The following is a 16,353-nucleotide window of genomic DNA, read 5'->3' as shown; positions in this document are numbered from 1 at the left end:
CCAATTTGTCTCAGAGGAGACCGAATTAGCTAAGTGCTCTGCAACCCAGTGGAGATTTGACCATCCCTCTTAAATTGACGTGGATAACGGACTCTCAGATGTTGAACATCTGTCTGCACTGTGATGGATAATTCCTACACTACCTTCAAGTCTGCTCAGTTGGCTGTGGGTGTTCAGGCATGATGGTACATCTATGCACTTGGCTTCCACAGCATGGTGGTGCAACCATCTCCTCATGGACTGAGTTTTCATGCTGTACTGTGTTTGCCACTGGTCCATTTGTTTCTACTCCAGGGCCGTGAGCTTCTTGTGGTACTCACTTTATGGAAAATATTTTGAGATTAAAATTGCTGTATTGTCCAGTTGCTTCATGATTGTATATTTGTAATGAGGATGTTCACCATCTTTCAGCTGTCCTGAAGGTAATGTAGAGATTATTTACCCAAATAAGGACAGCTGTTCCCTATTCATTAATCAGTGTCAGCATCAGGATTAACAAGAGATGATGGGGCTGATATTGGGTTCCAGGATATTTTAACAATGTCGTCTCCCTTGAGACAAACTAGAAGTTAGATGATAATACTGAATAAGCCTCAAGAATGGTAGATATTTCTGATGGTAACAGAGTTATAAACCATATAACACATATGCACGTCATATATGTGCACATGAACATCTGTGTCATATAAGGAGATTTCACAAAGAGTTGATTTTTTTTTCCATGTGAAGAAATAGCAAGAAGATATTATAAGACTGGATAGGAATCTTAGTTTGATCATGTTGGTACCTCAAAGAATCTTGGATAGCCATGATCACTGAAAAATGAATTCTAGGACATGTTCATTTAGATTTCATTTCTAAGTGTCGTGTTTAATGTTAAATTTTAAAAATGAAAATATTTTGCTTCATGAATAAGTTAGAGTTTCATACCATGTCTGAATATGGATTAAAAACTTAACTGTGAATCTATTAATGAAATTGGTAACTTAGAAATCAGAAACACAGCCAATCACTTGGTACCAGCATAAGAGCAAGTGGAAGACACTTCTGACCTGAGACATTGTCTAACACTTGCCAACTTTCTCTGGACTGTCTTAGTTCATTGGTTATTCTGAATTATTTTCCTGTCACTTGATGAGTTGAAGGTGTCCTTGCTATAATATATAACACAGTATTCAGAGACACACCAGATGACTTGGTGTTGCTGTAGATCATACATCAGAGGTGGAGGTCACATTGTACTGGCAACAACAGAAACTAAAAATCTGTTTTTCACTGCTGGGTTCATTAATGACTTAGAACTATATGATTATATTTCAACAAAGCCTCTTTATGATTTATAATGGATCAGGTGTTCACTGAGGCATTGCTAAAGTACTTCATACTAAACTCTTGTTAACTATGGTAAATCTTTAAAGGTTTCATTCTAATTTTAAAATCAAGCTAGAATTGGCATACCAACGTCACTGGTAAACTCAGATCAATTTTGAGAGTATCTCTAAAGTACACTAAAGTTTGGTGTTTTAAAAACCTGATGGAAATTCATACCTGTATTCCTCTTGGGTGAAGCGTGGGATCTCTCCTGGATGTAAGACAAGAATTCTCACGGTGGCACTGCTTGACATCACAGGCTCGCCATCATCAAAGGCCACAACCACCAGCTAAAAAGGTGACAGATCCGCATAGGGATTATAAACAGGAGAAAATACGAACACTCACTCTGTCAAGGATCTTGGTATTTTATTCTTGGTTCCACTTGTGAGAGGAAGTGATCATTTCCCTACTCCCTTTAAGGAAAGAGATATTGTGTTAGAATATACCCTATTCTCTCTTAATCTTCATAAACGTCCTGCTAGGAAGTGTCATCAAATGTGTTATACCTCTAATAAGAAAAACCAATTTCTAGTAGAGTATATGGGTTATGCTTTATCTATGTAATTCTAAATGGTTTTCTATATTCAGCACTGCCTAAAAGAAAATAATATATACTTTTATACTACCAACACACTTACTTAAAAGGTGTTAAATCCAGTGGTATCAGCAGCAAAAACATAATTAGCTTACTAATAAAGAGAAATTAATTTTTCAAGGAGTTTTCTCACACTTTAAAGAGCAGAGTGTTTCTCTCTAGAGAGTAAAATTAGCAATCTTTATAGTTTAACACTTTGTTATATCATCTCTTAAAACAATTAGCCCAAATAGAGCCAAGATCACATAGTACACAGTGAGAATTATTCAAATTCATAAACTGAGAGAAATTTTAGTCCTGTAAAGGTGATATCTACACATTATTAGTGCAATATTAATTGGTCCTTTCACTAACCATTAACATATAAGAAGTATTCTAATATTTATGTTAAAACATTTCAAACATTTTCACAGAGGTGTATATTCTTGTGAAAATTAGAGCTGAGGTGGAGATTTAAAGGTTCTTTAAAGTTAATTGTATCAGGAAGGGTTTTGCTGGGGCAAACACATGAAGAATGTGTTCCTGAAGTGGACACTGGTGAAAACATGCTTCACTAAGGCAGACTCACGAAAGAATGTTTTGCTGAAGCAGACATAGGTGTAAGGATGTTTTGCTAAAGCAAGCATGTTGAAGGATTAGTGATGAAAGATTCTTTGATAACGACATGCATATATTGGTCAGCCTTACATTGTCTAGTTGAGCTCCATTTGACCTAACTCCATAGACAGAAAAGCACCAAAAAAAAAAAAAAAAAAAAAAAAAAAAAAAAAAAAAAAACCCAAAAACAAAAAAAAACCTTCTGGTGGTATGCCGGGGTTTCTTGCTACTTCCAAGGACTTGAGCTTGTTTGACAAAGTGATGTCAGCTGAGACAGACTCACATGAAGTGTTGTTAAGACAGACTCATATACTGAGACAAAACACGTGTTGAGGCAAGACCCATGGAAGATACATGACTTTTGGAGGGAGTATAAATAGGACTCAAAGGACTATGACAGGGGCTTGTTTGTAGAGCTAGCTGGGCAAGGCTTCCTTGGTCTTAGCTGATCTTTGCTTCTTCGAGAGGCACAGCTGAGAACTTCTCCTGGTTCTCCAGGTGGTACTAATTTCTCCTGATGAGTCATGCCAGTTCAGCTGAGGCCTGGCTGTTCCAAGTCATGCTACCACTGCTGATATCCCGACACTACTGAACTGGACTGCTGGTGTATCCGTGAAGTGTCTACAAGTGGATCAAGCTGCCGCTGATGACCAGTGAACAGAAATGTTAATTTCCTGACAACGCAGATGAGATTTACTCCAAAGAACCCTTTCTAATAAATAGGTCCGTTTCCCCCATATCATAACAACCTTTTCTTTCTACTATTTCTGGTGGGTGATGGGCGGTTGAGACATTTAAGGACCATCATTAAAAGTAGGCTTTGAAAAAGTTAAAGCTGCATATAGCCCCTTAACGCAAAGTAACTTGGTGTAGATTAGTGGATATTTTTTCCAAATTTTCTAGGAGCATTATTTGCTTCTGCAGTTGTACCTGTGGGCACTTAAGCTTGTGAGCAGGTATAAGATAACGTTCACACAAGTAGTTTTAGAACAATAGAGTCACTTGCTGTGAAAACCAGCAGCAGCCTTTCTATCTATTATTGTGGCATTAGAAATACAAAGAAATAAAAAGAAAAATGTAATGGTTAACTCACAGCAGAACACCATATAGTCATTAGAATAATAGTATTAACTGTGTTGATCAGTATAATTGAATACGGATTGAACATTATGATTACTGAAGAAATGCAGACTCTATTATAAGATCAAACAGTAGCATCGATTTATGCCAAACAGATAAAATACTAGATGATTCTTTTATCTTTTTTTTTTTTGGTTTTTCGAGATAGGGTTTCTCTATAGTCCTGGCTGTCCTGGAACTCACTCTGTAGACCAGGCTGGCCTTGAGCTCAGAAATCCGCCTGCCTCTGCCTCCCAAGTGCTGGGATTAAAGGTGTGCGCCACCACCACCCGGCTGATTCTTTTATCTTAAAGTAGGGTCACTAAATTTCTGGGGGAAATAATTTTTAAAAATTAAAGAGGAGAAAAATAGAGAGAAAAAAAATCATATTGATAACTGTTAAGCAGAACACTCAGGGTCGAATGTCAGATAGATGTCACAAAGAAAATGGCACACTGACCTTGAAAATTGTTGTAGGCTCTTCATTAAGATTGACACGAGTTATTACTCTTCCGGAATCTTCCTCTACATCAAAAATACTGGCCGGGTATGGAAACTGCACGTCATCCACTCGATACCTCACCCGACTTGCAGGCATCCCCTGAAATGGAATAATTGATCCATCAGGATGACTGGAAAGGGCACCAGTGGAGATCAACTGATTCTCACAATGAATGGCTTTGTAGAAAAGAAAAATTCCATACACTAAAAGTCAAAACACACAGGATATTTCTGTCTGTGCACAACTCAATCTGAATCAATGAAGTGTGCTATAATAGTCTTCAGTAAAATGATTTCTGTGTGGGAAAAATCACTCTTTAGCCACAGCCTTCTTTTGCTCCACATCTTGTCTTCCTCTCTAAATACCCACTGTGCTCTGACTATTGTATTTTCTGCCACACTTTTTTCACACTTAACTATGCTAACCTAAGCCCAGAAATGCTGGATTCTTTTTGCTTATGTATATCCATACATAAAGCATTTATGTACCATACATTTATCTATCAAAGATAAATGGCCACACTGGTACAAAAGGGTATAATATCCAAGCCTGAGAATGCTCACCGATCTCGTCACCCATTGATCTATGACCTTCACACCGGTCATGTCTTCTGTGGACAACTCATGTTCTGACTCTTCTGTCTTTTATAGCCATTGTTTCTCTTAGTAGTTACAGATCTAGCTCCTTGTTTTCATTTTATTAAACTTGTCTTTTTAAAAAAACATAATCTCAGCTGGGGGGGGGTGTGTGGCTCACCCTTGCAATCTCAGAATTAGTTAAGTTCAAAGAAAAAGAACCACTATGATTTAAGAGGCCAAGCCAAATAAATATATCCAAAAGGAAAAAAAAAAACCCGCATACAAAACAAAAACAAAAGCAAAAAAATAAAAAACATTTGTAGTGAACTTGAGAAGCTAGAATATGGATAGGGAGTTTTTCGTCAGGCATTAGTTTTAATGGAAAGACATGTAAACAATTTGGTGGTAACTCCTTAAACCTTATTGACCTATGACATCAACTATTGCTTTAAAATTACTATCAACTCATGGAAGGTAAATGTGTTTAGAAAACCATATAATCAATTATCCTACTGTAATTGTTCTAGCTGATAATTTCAAAGACTCCATATTTTTTGGAAAGGTATAAAAACTAAGAAAAGCTAAGAACAAAAATAAATTGATAGTGTATCCCTTTTCTGCTTCAAAAAAAAAAATAACATCAACAAAAAGAGGCCAACTAATGCTACCTCATAAGTTTGAGGACATTCTGGAATGCAGAGTGAGACCTTGTGTCAAAACCAAGATGGTGAGGGGGAGTGGGAACAAGAGCTAGAGAGTGAAAGAGAATTAATTCTCATAAAAGCTGTTGAAAACATTCTGGTGCTTTCATTCACACATACAAATCCAGGTTGTTCATGCGGTGATACCACATCCTGAAAATAACTCACTTTAAAAAAAAAATCTAATTTGAACTCACTATTCTTTTCTGCTTCACGCATTGCTATAATTTATGCTTGAGTGCCTCTGCTTTATTCCTGAGTCTCACTTTCTGAAATTGTGCTTATGATTCCCTGGCTCTGCTTCCAATATGCCTCTGAGCTATTTTTATTCACCGGTTCTACCTGAGATAATATCACACATTTCTATTTATTTACTGCGGCGGTGTTACATATGAAATATCTCCTGCAGGTTCATCTTTTGAAACTTCAGTGTCTTGAACTTTCAGGCATAATTTTGGAGACCATGGGAACTTTAGGGGATAGTTCCAGTCGTTGACCATTGGCCTTGGGAATGTGTATTTGAAGGCACTACTTTCTATCTCGCTATCATTTTCTTGTCCACTGTGATACACTCACGCGCTTTCTGTCATGTGCTCACATTACTATGAGGATTTGTCTAGCACATCTGCCAATGAATAAAGTCCTAAATACTTTGAAATTGCAAGTCAAATGTATCACTCCTCTTTTGAAGTTATTATGGTAGATATTTTGTAACAGTAATGGACCATTAACAAATGTATAAACTTAGTACCAGGAGAAGGGTCATTGATGGAACTAAACTTATCCACATGGGTTTGGGAATGCAAATGCAGAGAATAAGTACCATGCACGTAAAGTTTCAGAGGAGAATAGAGATTGTCATTAGAGTAGGCTATCTACGTTACAATCTTCCTATGTCTTAAAATTTATTGTGACGAAGAACCAAAATATAATGAACTTATTAGCTTAGCAGATTAAATTTTATGTTTATCGGTCATTTCTACTAGCCAGACATACAATGAGTATTGGGAGCTAGAAGTGAAGAAGAAATATCTGTGAAATTCGTACATTGGCTGAAGATGAGCTTTTACAAAGTGGTAGACAAAGAGGCCAGAGATTTTTACATGTGAAGCCCCATTAAAATGAGACAAAACACTGGAGTAATAGGAAATGTGTCCTGAAGCCACTTCAGGGAGGAATGAAACTCTGTTCATTGGGGGCTCTAGATAGCTGGTTTTCACCATGTGGGTAATGACTGCTGCAGGGGTCCCTAGCAGATCTTTTGCATATCAGATAGTTACATTATGATTCAGAACAGTAGCAAAATTACAGTTACAAAGTAGCAACAAACTAATTCTATGGGTGGGTGCTTGGCACTAAGTGAGGAGCTATATTAAAGGGAAGCAGCAGAGTCTGGAGGGTTGAGAATCATTTCCCTAGGGTATAAGACTACAAACTCATTTGGGACTTGGCTTTGAAAAGGAGTGCAGGTGAATGTTGTGTTTACAGAGTACTGTTTTCACCTCAGACCACTCCTACTCAGAAACCACGGTAACCATGGGAAGAGGACAAGTAGCTACAATTTGAGTTAGCAAAAGAACGTTACCACATCCACTTGGTGCATGTGTTTCTGCTGTATATTGAAAGAATGTAACTTTATTATTATAATTATTATTCCATAAAGGCTCATAGCCATGACTTTGCCTTGTATTAGACTATTTAATGCTGTTGCAATTTACTGTTATTACTTTTGAGACAAAGTCTCTCAGTGCAGCCCTGGTTGACCTGGAACTTAACTATGTAGACCTTTTTGGCTTTGAACTCACAAGGATCCTCTTGTCTGTGTCTCCCGAGTACTAGGATTAAAGGCACATGCCACCACACCCAGAACACTACTAGAATTTTTAATATTATGGGATTCCTTAAGTTAGACTGAGTTTAATAGGATTATAAGGTGGCCAAGAGCCTTTGTGGGGACAGAAGCAGAATCTACACTCTGCGCCTGAAATTTTCCTTACAGGTTCAGGTATTAAATGCATTTGCTTCAGGCTGGTAGCTCTGTTTGGGGAGTGTGTAGAATTTGGAGTTATTACTTCACTGGTGGGCGAAAACCACTGTGAGAATTACCTTAAATGATGTGCCCAGCCAACCCTTATTCCTGTCTGCTTCTCTGCTATCTTATCTGCTATAAGTCTCTCCCACATTTCCATTCCTATGAGCTACAATTCTTCACTTGCACTGCCCGCCATGATGAACCAAGCCCCTCTGTAATTGTAAAGTCTATCCCCGTTTTTGTAACGTTGCTGCCATTTATTGTGGTCATAGGAACTCCCGTGCCATGTAAATGTATACTATTTGCCGTATGTGTAAGAATACAGGCTCCACAGGGGTGGTAACTGTATCTGAATAGCTTGGAGAATGTTCTGCCCTATATGCCTTCAAGGAGGATTTGACTGAATAAATGAGAGAATTAAGGGTGAACGGTGTGCCACACCCAGGCACTCTGATGACAGATAATTAAATATGTAATGCTGGTGGAATCCTTTGAGAAGGTTAAGAAGCTATCACCTCTCTCATCATTTTACATGTGAATTATGAATTCGCTGAGTGGCTGAAGGAACATCCAGCTGCTCAAGAAGTATGGTGAAAGAGGCATGTTTATTGGAAACTGAATCTTTGCAGTTAATGCACATTTCTTTTTTAATATAATGACAATGTTGCTTCTTAATGATGCTGATATCAGCTTTAGCAACCCATCTGAAATTTTACCAAATATCAGCATTTACATGTTGTACTTATTGTCATATTCATATCTAGAATAAATCTGGGAGTTAGCATAAGTATTCATATTTTACAAACAACACAACCAGGGTTTTAAAAATGAACTCGTTTCCTGAAATTGTCTCAGTTAAAAAGCGAAGTCATCAGATGTCTTTTATATATAAATATGGTCCTCAGATATGCAATTCACCTAGTAATTATAAAATCATAAAGAAAATATCCAGCTAACATGTGAATAACATGGTAGAAACAATTCATAAAATTAGCTTAAGGATGAAGTTGACGCTGTAGAAAAGCCCACCTGAGATGGTTCTAGGCTGTTGGAAAGCATGGTTGCCATGAAGTCATCATAATAAAAATAAGAATATGGTATGCCAACAGAGGGTTTAACTAACATTAGTTTCCATTCTGTCTGCAGTCCTATTTACTATAGATATGCGTAGATATGCGGACAATGTAATATGATAAATCTATAGGCTATAAGCTCAAACAAACAAATCTTATCATGATGACAGGGTTTCTTTGTGTTTGTTTTTATTTTTCATCTATCTATCTATCTATCATCTATCTATCTATCTATCTATCTATCTATCTATCTATCTATCTATCTATCTAAGTTCCCAGGTTGAGGTTACAGTCCATCATGATAGGAAAATCATGGTGGCAGATTCATGAAATGGAATCCATCTAAAGCCAAATTTCTGTATGCCCTGTGGCTTCATAGAAACTAAAACTGAGTATCATTCCATACCATTTGATAGAAATAACTAATACTGCAAAGTAAATATAAATTTATTTTAAGAAATTATAAGCAATTTCACTTTTTTATTTTGTACATTTTTTAACTTTAGATTTCCATTCTTACAGGTTAAATATAGTAGGTTTTAACTTAATTATGGTAAAATATAATTAATTACTCCAGACAGTAATTGCAGATCTGTGTGAAAGATGTTGCAAACATACAAACATGAGGAATTTCAATGAGGCTATAATGGGCCAAAATAATTAGATTCCTACCATCACGGGACATCTCATATAGCTATTTTTAAAGTACATAATTATCAAGAAATTATTCAGACTCACATAACTCCCTTTATATTAATGTGATCATGTTTTACCAGGAAATACTAAGCCCATTATCATTAAATCCAAATATTAAGTAATCTGTCTTTAGATATACAAAGATTGTTTTTCTTCCTGACATGGTTTTGAAATTTCTTCTAGTGTCTTTGAGAATAGCTTTGGTTTACTGGGTAACTGTATAATTCACACACAATCTTCTAGGTATGAACTAACACTAGGAATTACTAAAATGTGGTTAATATTATTTCACCGTTCATGACAACTTTGTCAAATTACTTTTTGTAATTCTAATAAAATGCTGGGATGTCCTTAAAAATGAGAAGAGGGACTGTGGGTCAAAGCCAGTGTGTCCAAATGACCTGCTTTTCATTTTTCTTCTTCCTGTTTGTACGTAACATAGCCGTCTGACAGAGGGTTCTTCATGTGACATGTCATCCATCTAATGATTATGTGGGCAGTTATGGTATGACCACAGCTATCAAAGTCCTCCAAAACATTTGCTTTGAGATTATTTATCACTGAAGGTCTTGGGAAACATGCCTAATAGAGGGAGAGCTAATTCCTCAAAGGATCAAACAACCGTGTTGTGTAGCTCTCCTGCTTGTGACACGCTTGCTAACTTCAGAGACAGCAAAGTCCTATTTCCCTGACAAAATAGTCCACATAACCCAAAGGTTGAGCCTGGGCCAGAGTGGATCATTTGAGATCTTGTTCCTGCTTTCCCAAAATCTTCCCATTTTTTTTAAAATGACAGAACAGGAATATGGAGGACAGGAGAGATGGCTCAGTGGGTGAGAAAGCTTGCTGTTGTTCTTAGGTAGCCAAGTTTCATTCCTAGCATGCAAGTCTAGTACCTCATAACTGCCTATAGTTCCTGCTCCAAGAGATCCAACCCTCTTCTGGCCTCCATGGGCACATGTACACATGTGTTATATACTCACACACATATATATCAATAAAAATTAAAAATAAATCTTTATTTCCTATTTACATATTCACTTTACTTGAGGTAATATTTTTTATTATATATTTTCTTTATTTACAATATCTCCTTACCCAGGTTCCCCTCCAGAAAAAAAAAAAAAGCTAAAACAAACCACTGTTCCCTCCTTACTGGCCCTCCCCCTCCTTACTGGCCCTGGCATTTCCCTACACTGGGGCATAGAACCTTCACAGGGCCAAGGCCTCTCCTCCCATTGATGACCGACTTGGCCATCCTCTGCTATACATATGCTGCTGGAGCCATGAGTCCCACCATGTGTACTCTTTGGTTGGAGTTTTAGTCCCTGGAAGCTCTGAGGGTACTAGTTAGTTTATATTGTTGTTCATCCTAAGGGGCTGCAAACCCTTCAGCTCCTTGGGTCCTTTCTCTAGCTACTTCATTGGGGACCCTGTACTCAGTCCAATGGATGGCTGTGAGACTCTACTTCTGTATTAGTTGGGTACTGTCAGAGCCTCCCAGGAGACAGCTATACCAGGCTCCTGTCATCCAGCACTTGCTGGCATCCACAATAGTGTCTAGATTTGATGACTGAATATGGGAATGATTCCCAGGTAGAACAGTCTCTGAATTGTCCAACATGTAATAAGGACACATGCTCCAACATGTTCATAGCAGCCTTATTTATAATAGCCAGAAACTGGAAACAACCCAGATGTCCCTCAACAGAGGAATGGATACAGAAAACATGGTACATCTACACGATGGAGTACTACTCAGATATTAAAAATAATGAATTTATGAAATTCTTGGGGAAATGGATGGATCTGGAGAATATCATCCTGAGTGAGGTAACCCAATCACAAAAGAACACACATGGTATGCACTCTCTGATAAGTGGATATTAGCCCAGAAGTTCGTAATACACAAAGTACAAACCACAAGCCACAAGAAACTCAAGAAGAATGAAGACCAAAGTGTAGATACTTCATTCCTTCTTAAAAGGGGGAACAAAATACCAATGGAAGGAGTTGTAGAGACTAACTATGGGGCAGAGACTAAAGGAAAATAAACCTTAAGAATAGTCAAGAATTCCTCCTGGTGCTCGCATGGGTTTTGGAACAAGCTCCTTCAGAGAGATATTTGCAGCCTGTGTTCACAGGAACACTATTTATTGTATTCAGACTGTAGAAACAGCCTGATTGTATACTGATGGCTAAGCCTGTAAAGATGTCTTCTACATTTACAGTGACAAAGTGTATTGATGTATTGTAAAGACTGCTGTGCATACACAATCTTAACAGAAAGGGAAATCCTGCCATTTGCAACAGTGTGGATCCACCTTGAGGGCATGATTCCAACACAACTAATTAAATCCATGAGGATAAATATTACTTAATTATTTCTGTTTGAGGAATGGAAAAATGGGAAAACATTATCTAATTTTACTTGTATTACGAACCTAAACTAGCCAAAGGAGCAGAAAGAATAGTGGTTAAAAGGGATAGACAGGGAGGAAAGTAGGGAGGTGATGTTCAAAAGGTCTAACATTTAGCCATGCATTTTTGTTCTCTTTTCTACGTGTGAGAACCGAAGGACTGGGTAGCTGAGTGAATGTGTGAGAAACTATGGGCTATGTAGCATTGGTACAGGTTCATTCAAAATCCTCGAAGCTCCTGGAAACTCTTTTGAGTTGATGAACATTAAATTTGCATATAAGAGGTCATAAATATCAGACAGTATTAACATGGGAATCAATATCTAATTACATTGCCAGTGAGTAGATTATTTCCAGTAGACAGATAAAACCAGTAACACTCGCAATAACAATAGTAAAATTTCCTTGGCTTTATATACTTTTAAATAACACAAAATAGTGGGGCTCATACATGTACAGTGTTAAAGAGAAAATGTTAGAAGCCTCTAATAGGTTGTCAAGTTATATGAACAAACAAAATAAAGCTCCATATATACAAGAACTGAGTTCTGTCCTCGGCTAAGAAAATATACAACAGGATATATTCCTTAGGAATTAATGGATAAATGTAGTAAAGGAAGGTGCTCACTTGCACACAGCATAAACTGATGTTAAGGATGTAGTCACCTCAAAACTCTTAGAAATAAAATTAAGATGCCATGACCAATTCCCATAGAGATAATCTGTAAGAAGTTAAACAGAAAATTGAGAACTGTGGAATATTTACAGGTAAATTTAACACATTTTTACATAACATCTATATCTGAAACTAAATATCATTCCTGAAATAAAAATTCTAAATAAATAGATAAAATGTAATGCAAATAAATAATGACAAAAGAATAAAAAATGACCCAGAAATAAGCAGAGTCAAGTTTTTATTGGTTTCATAGATGAATGATTAAAGCCAACAGTCCTGGTCACAAAAAGCCAAGCATCTCTTTCAGAACTCTTGCTTCTACATCTTCTAACAAGATGTTTAGAATCCTATTTAATATCTAATGGAATTTCTGTGAGTGAATGCCAAAGATAAAGTGTTGTATTTTACTCAGTGCTGTAGAAAATGCCCCTTGCGTTGTGACCTTGGTTCACACGGTTAATTTTTCCCAGAAGAAAAAGATTGGTGTGAATTAAATCATGGGGTGATACTTTTTAATTGATCACATACTCAGACACTCAACAAGTCTCAAGAAGATTGAAATAACACCCCAATTTCTGTCTGAACACCACAGGTCATAGCTGGATATCAACAACAGGAACAACAGAAAGTATACAAATTCATGGAAACTGAACAAGTCACTACTGAATGAAAGATAGGCAAAGACAGAGTTTAAGAAGTAAAATTAAGAAACTAAAGTTAAGAAATTAAGAACTAAAACCTTTCTAGAATTGAATTACAATTAAAAAAAAACCAACATACCCAAACATATAGAACATAATGAGAGGAATTCTAAGATGCAAGTTCATAGCACTGAGTACCCACATAAAATTTTGGAGAGATCTCATATTAGTAAGTTAGCTACACACATCTGAGATCTTTAGAACAACAAGAAGAAATAACAGCCAAAAGGGAATTGGCAGTAAGAAATAATCAAACTTAGTGACAAAATAAATAAAATAGAAACAAACATTGCAGAGAATCAACGAAATGAAGAGTTGGTTCTTTGAGAAAATCAATAAGATTAATAAACCCTTAACCAAATTAACTAAAAGATGAAGAAAGAAGATGCAAATTTTTAAAAATAGAAATGAAAAGGGTAACATCGTGATAGATACCTAGGAAATACATAGGAAATCATAAGAACATATATTAAAAATCTATACTACACAAAACTGGAAAACTTAAGGGAAAATTTATTATCAAGGTTAGACAAGCAATTAAACTCAGATACAAACCCCAATGAAATAGAAGCAGTAACTAAAAGTCTCTCCCTCTTCCTCCATCTCCCTCTCTCCCTCTCTCTCTCTTTGAAGAAGAATTAATGCAAATACTCCTTATTCTACAAAATGCAAACAGAAGAAACATCCTTAACCCAGACCTGAATATATATGTGTATATGTGTGTGTGTGTGTGTGTGTGTGTGTGTGTGTGTGTGTGTGTGTTTGTTTGAGTATGTTTGGCCCATGGAAAATAGCACTATTAGGAGATGTGGCCTTGTTGGAACTGGTATAGCCTTTTTGGAGGAAGTGAGTCAGGCTTTGAGGTCTCATAGTGTTCAAGCTCCACCAGGTGTGGAAGAGGGACTTTCTTTCTGACTGCCCGCATAAGCCAGTCTCCTATGTGCTTTCTGATCAAGATGTAGAACTCTCAATTCCTCCAGCACTATGTCTACCTCTTTGCTGGCATGCTTCCTGCCATGATAAAGGAATGAAGCTCTGAAACTGTAAGCCAGCCCCAATTAAATGTTTTCCTCTGTAAGAGTTGCCTTGGTCATGGTGTTTCTTCACAGCAGTAAAACCCTAACTAAGACAGTATGTATTCTCTTTATATGTGGATGGTTGCTTTTAGTCATATAATAGACATGCTATAATCCATATAACCACAGAGATTAGGTGTATTTTAAGGGACTGGGCAGGGGAGTCGGGGAGGACAATCTACCAAGGAAGGGGAAATAGGTCTAGAAAAGCAGGAGGGAGACTGGAATGGAAGGATATGGAATGGAGAAGTGGAAGAAAGAGCTAAGGGGCTAAAGGAGAGAATATGGGTAGGGGCAGCTAATAATAAGGGCCATTTGAAGGGTTATATGGAAACCTATTACAGTAGAAGATTCATGAGGTATACTCATATTTTAAAGAAATCTAAATGGAGTTACATAATAATGGGAGGCAAAGCCCCAACTATACATCTATTTCCATTTAGAGAGACCTTCATTGCTAGGAATTGTTTATATCTAATTTAATTATTGACTAAAGAGGTCCCAAAGGACCCCCTCGCCAAAAAAAAAAAATACCAACTCAATCTATGGCCAAGACTATTGTTCGTTCTCCACAAACTGACAGTAAGGCCCCTATTGGTGAAGATGATACTTACATACCTCATTGAATATGGAGAAGATAAGCTGGTGCTTACATAGAAACCTTCATCCCCATTGACATTGCTCATGGTGCTAGCAGGTGGCTTTGCACACTACCAGAGGAAAATGTTAAATACCTAAAAAGCTATAAACCCTCTGATCTGCATTGGTGACCTGCCTGCATGATATACTGGTGCAGTAGTAGCATAAAAGTTGTGGGTGTAATCAACCACTACTTGACTGGAGTTAAGGACAGTGCCTAGCAGAGTTTGGGTAGCCAAGAACATGAGACTAGACAAGCCATGAACCTAGGGGAAAAATCAAAATAATACTGTTCTGCTGCTAAAGGATCATGGTAAGGAAATGACTCCTAATGACATTCTTCCATACCTATAGACCAATACCTATAGATCAATACCTATAGATCAATGTCTTAGTCAGTCATCATCCCAGAAGCTTCCTTTGGAAGTAAACAGGAATTCAGAGATTATTGTGCAGAAAATGAGAGACCTTGGCATATCCAATCCTAAGTGAGAGGTCTTCATCAAACCCCTACCCTCAGGGCTCAGGGACCTCTGCAGAAGTGGTGGCATTAAGGTTGTAAGAGTTAGAAGGCATAGATGATCCCAAAAAACATTCCTTCTAAATGTAATGGCACTGACACACGTAGGAACTCACAGAGGCAGTGGCAGCCTGCATAGATCCATGCCAAGAGGAGTCCCACACCGAGGGGGTTGGACATAGCTCACATCCATATCTAAAACGCTATCTCCCATTGATAATCACTTGCAAAAGATGAAGAGCGTCACCATTAGAGTCTCACTGGGTCTATCAACCACACTTAAGACTAGGTCTGTGCCCAGCCATTGATGGCCAACACAAAATGAACTCCTGCTATTTTTGGAGACGTTCTGTCTTGTTGCCTTGTTTGGGTAATTTTTTTTTTTTTACCTTACTGGTATTTTGTTTGTATATTATGATTTATAATCTATGTTTTAATTATGTGTGCGAGTGTATGTGGGAGTGTGTATGTATCTGTGTGTGGGGGGGTGTGTGGGTGAGAGAGAGAATGTATATGAGTGTATGCATCTGAGTGTGTGTACATGTGTGTACGTATGTGAGTGAGAGTGTGTGTGTGTGAGTGTGTATGAGTGGATGTATCTTTATGTGAGTATGTGTGAGTATGTGCATGTGTGTCTGTGTGTTCCTGTGTGTTGTGTTTTTCTTGTGCTTCTTCTTTATTTATTTTGCTTGTTTTATTGGCCTATTTTTTATTAGATATTTTCTTTATTTACATGTCATACAATACCTCCTTTCCCAGTTTCCCCTCCAAACAAAAACCAAAAAAACCTAAAAACAACAAAAAGAACAAACCCTTGTTCCCGCTCCCCTCCCCCTGCTTGCCCCCCCCCTTCTCCTGCTTACTGGCCCTGGCATTCCCCTACACTGGGGCACAGAACCTTCACAGGGCCAAGGGCCTCTCCTCCCACTGATGACTGACTAGGCCATCCTCCGCAAAATATGCTGCTGGAGCCATGAGTCCCCCCATGTGTACTCTTTGGTTGGTAGTTGAGTCCCTGGGAGCTCTGAGGGTACTAGTTAGTTCATATTGT

At 37.6% G+C, this 16,353-nt stretch overlaps 1 protein-coding gene across 22 annotated transcripts in view; it reads right to left on the bottom strand.

Moving 5' to 3' along the window:
- Pcdh15 (protocadherin related 15) overlaps nt 1-16,353 on the bottom strand; it is a 1,206,525-nt gene that overhangs the window by 157,840 nt on the left and 1,032,332 nt on the right. For all 22 annotated transcript variants that reach the window (XR_004112186.1, XM_031346915.1, XM_031346916.1 and 19 more), the window contains 2 exons: nt 4,146-4,286; nt 1,549-1,661 (listed from right to left, as the gene is read on the bottom strand). Coding sequence is in view for 21 of the 22 variants with exons in the window: in XM_031346915.1 (XP_031202775.1) it covers nt 1,549-1,661; nt 4,146-4,286 (254 nt within the window). In the remaining variant the exon portion in view is untranslated. The remainder of the gene's footprint in view (nt 1-1,548; nt 1,662-4,145; nt 4,287-16,353) is intronic.

Source organism: Mastomys coucha, unplaced genomic scaffold (assembly GCF_008632895.1).
Source record: "Mastomys coucha isolate ucsf_1 unplaced genomic scaffold, UCSF_Mcou_1 pScaffold3, whole genome shotgun sequence".
Taxonomy (NCBI): Eukaryota; Metazoa; Chordata; class Mammalia; order Rodentia; family Muridae; genus Mastomys; species Mastomys coucha.
This window is presented reverse-complemented; position numbering and strand designations above follow the sequence as displayed.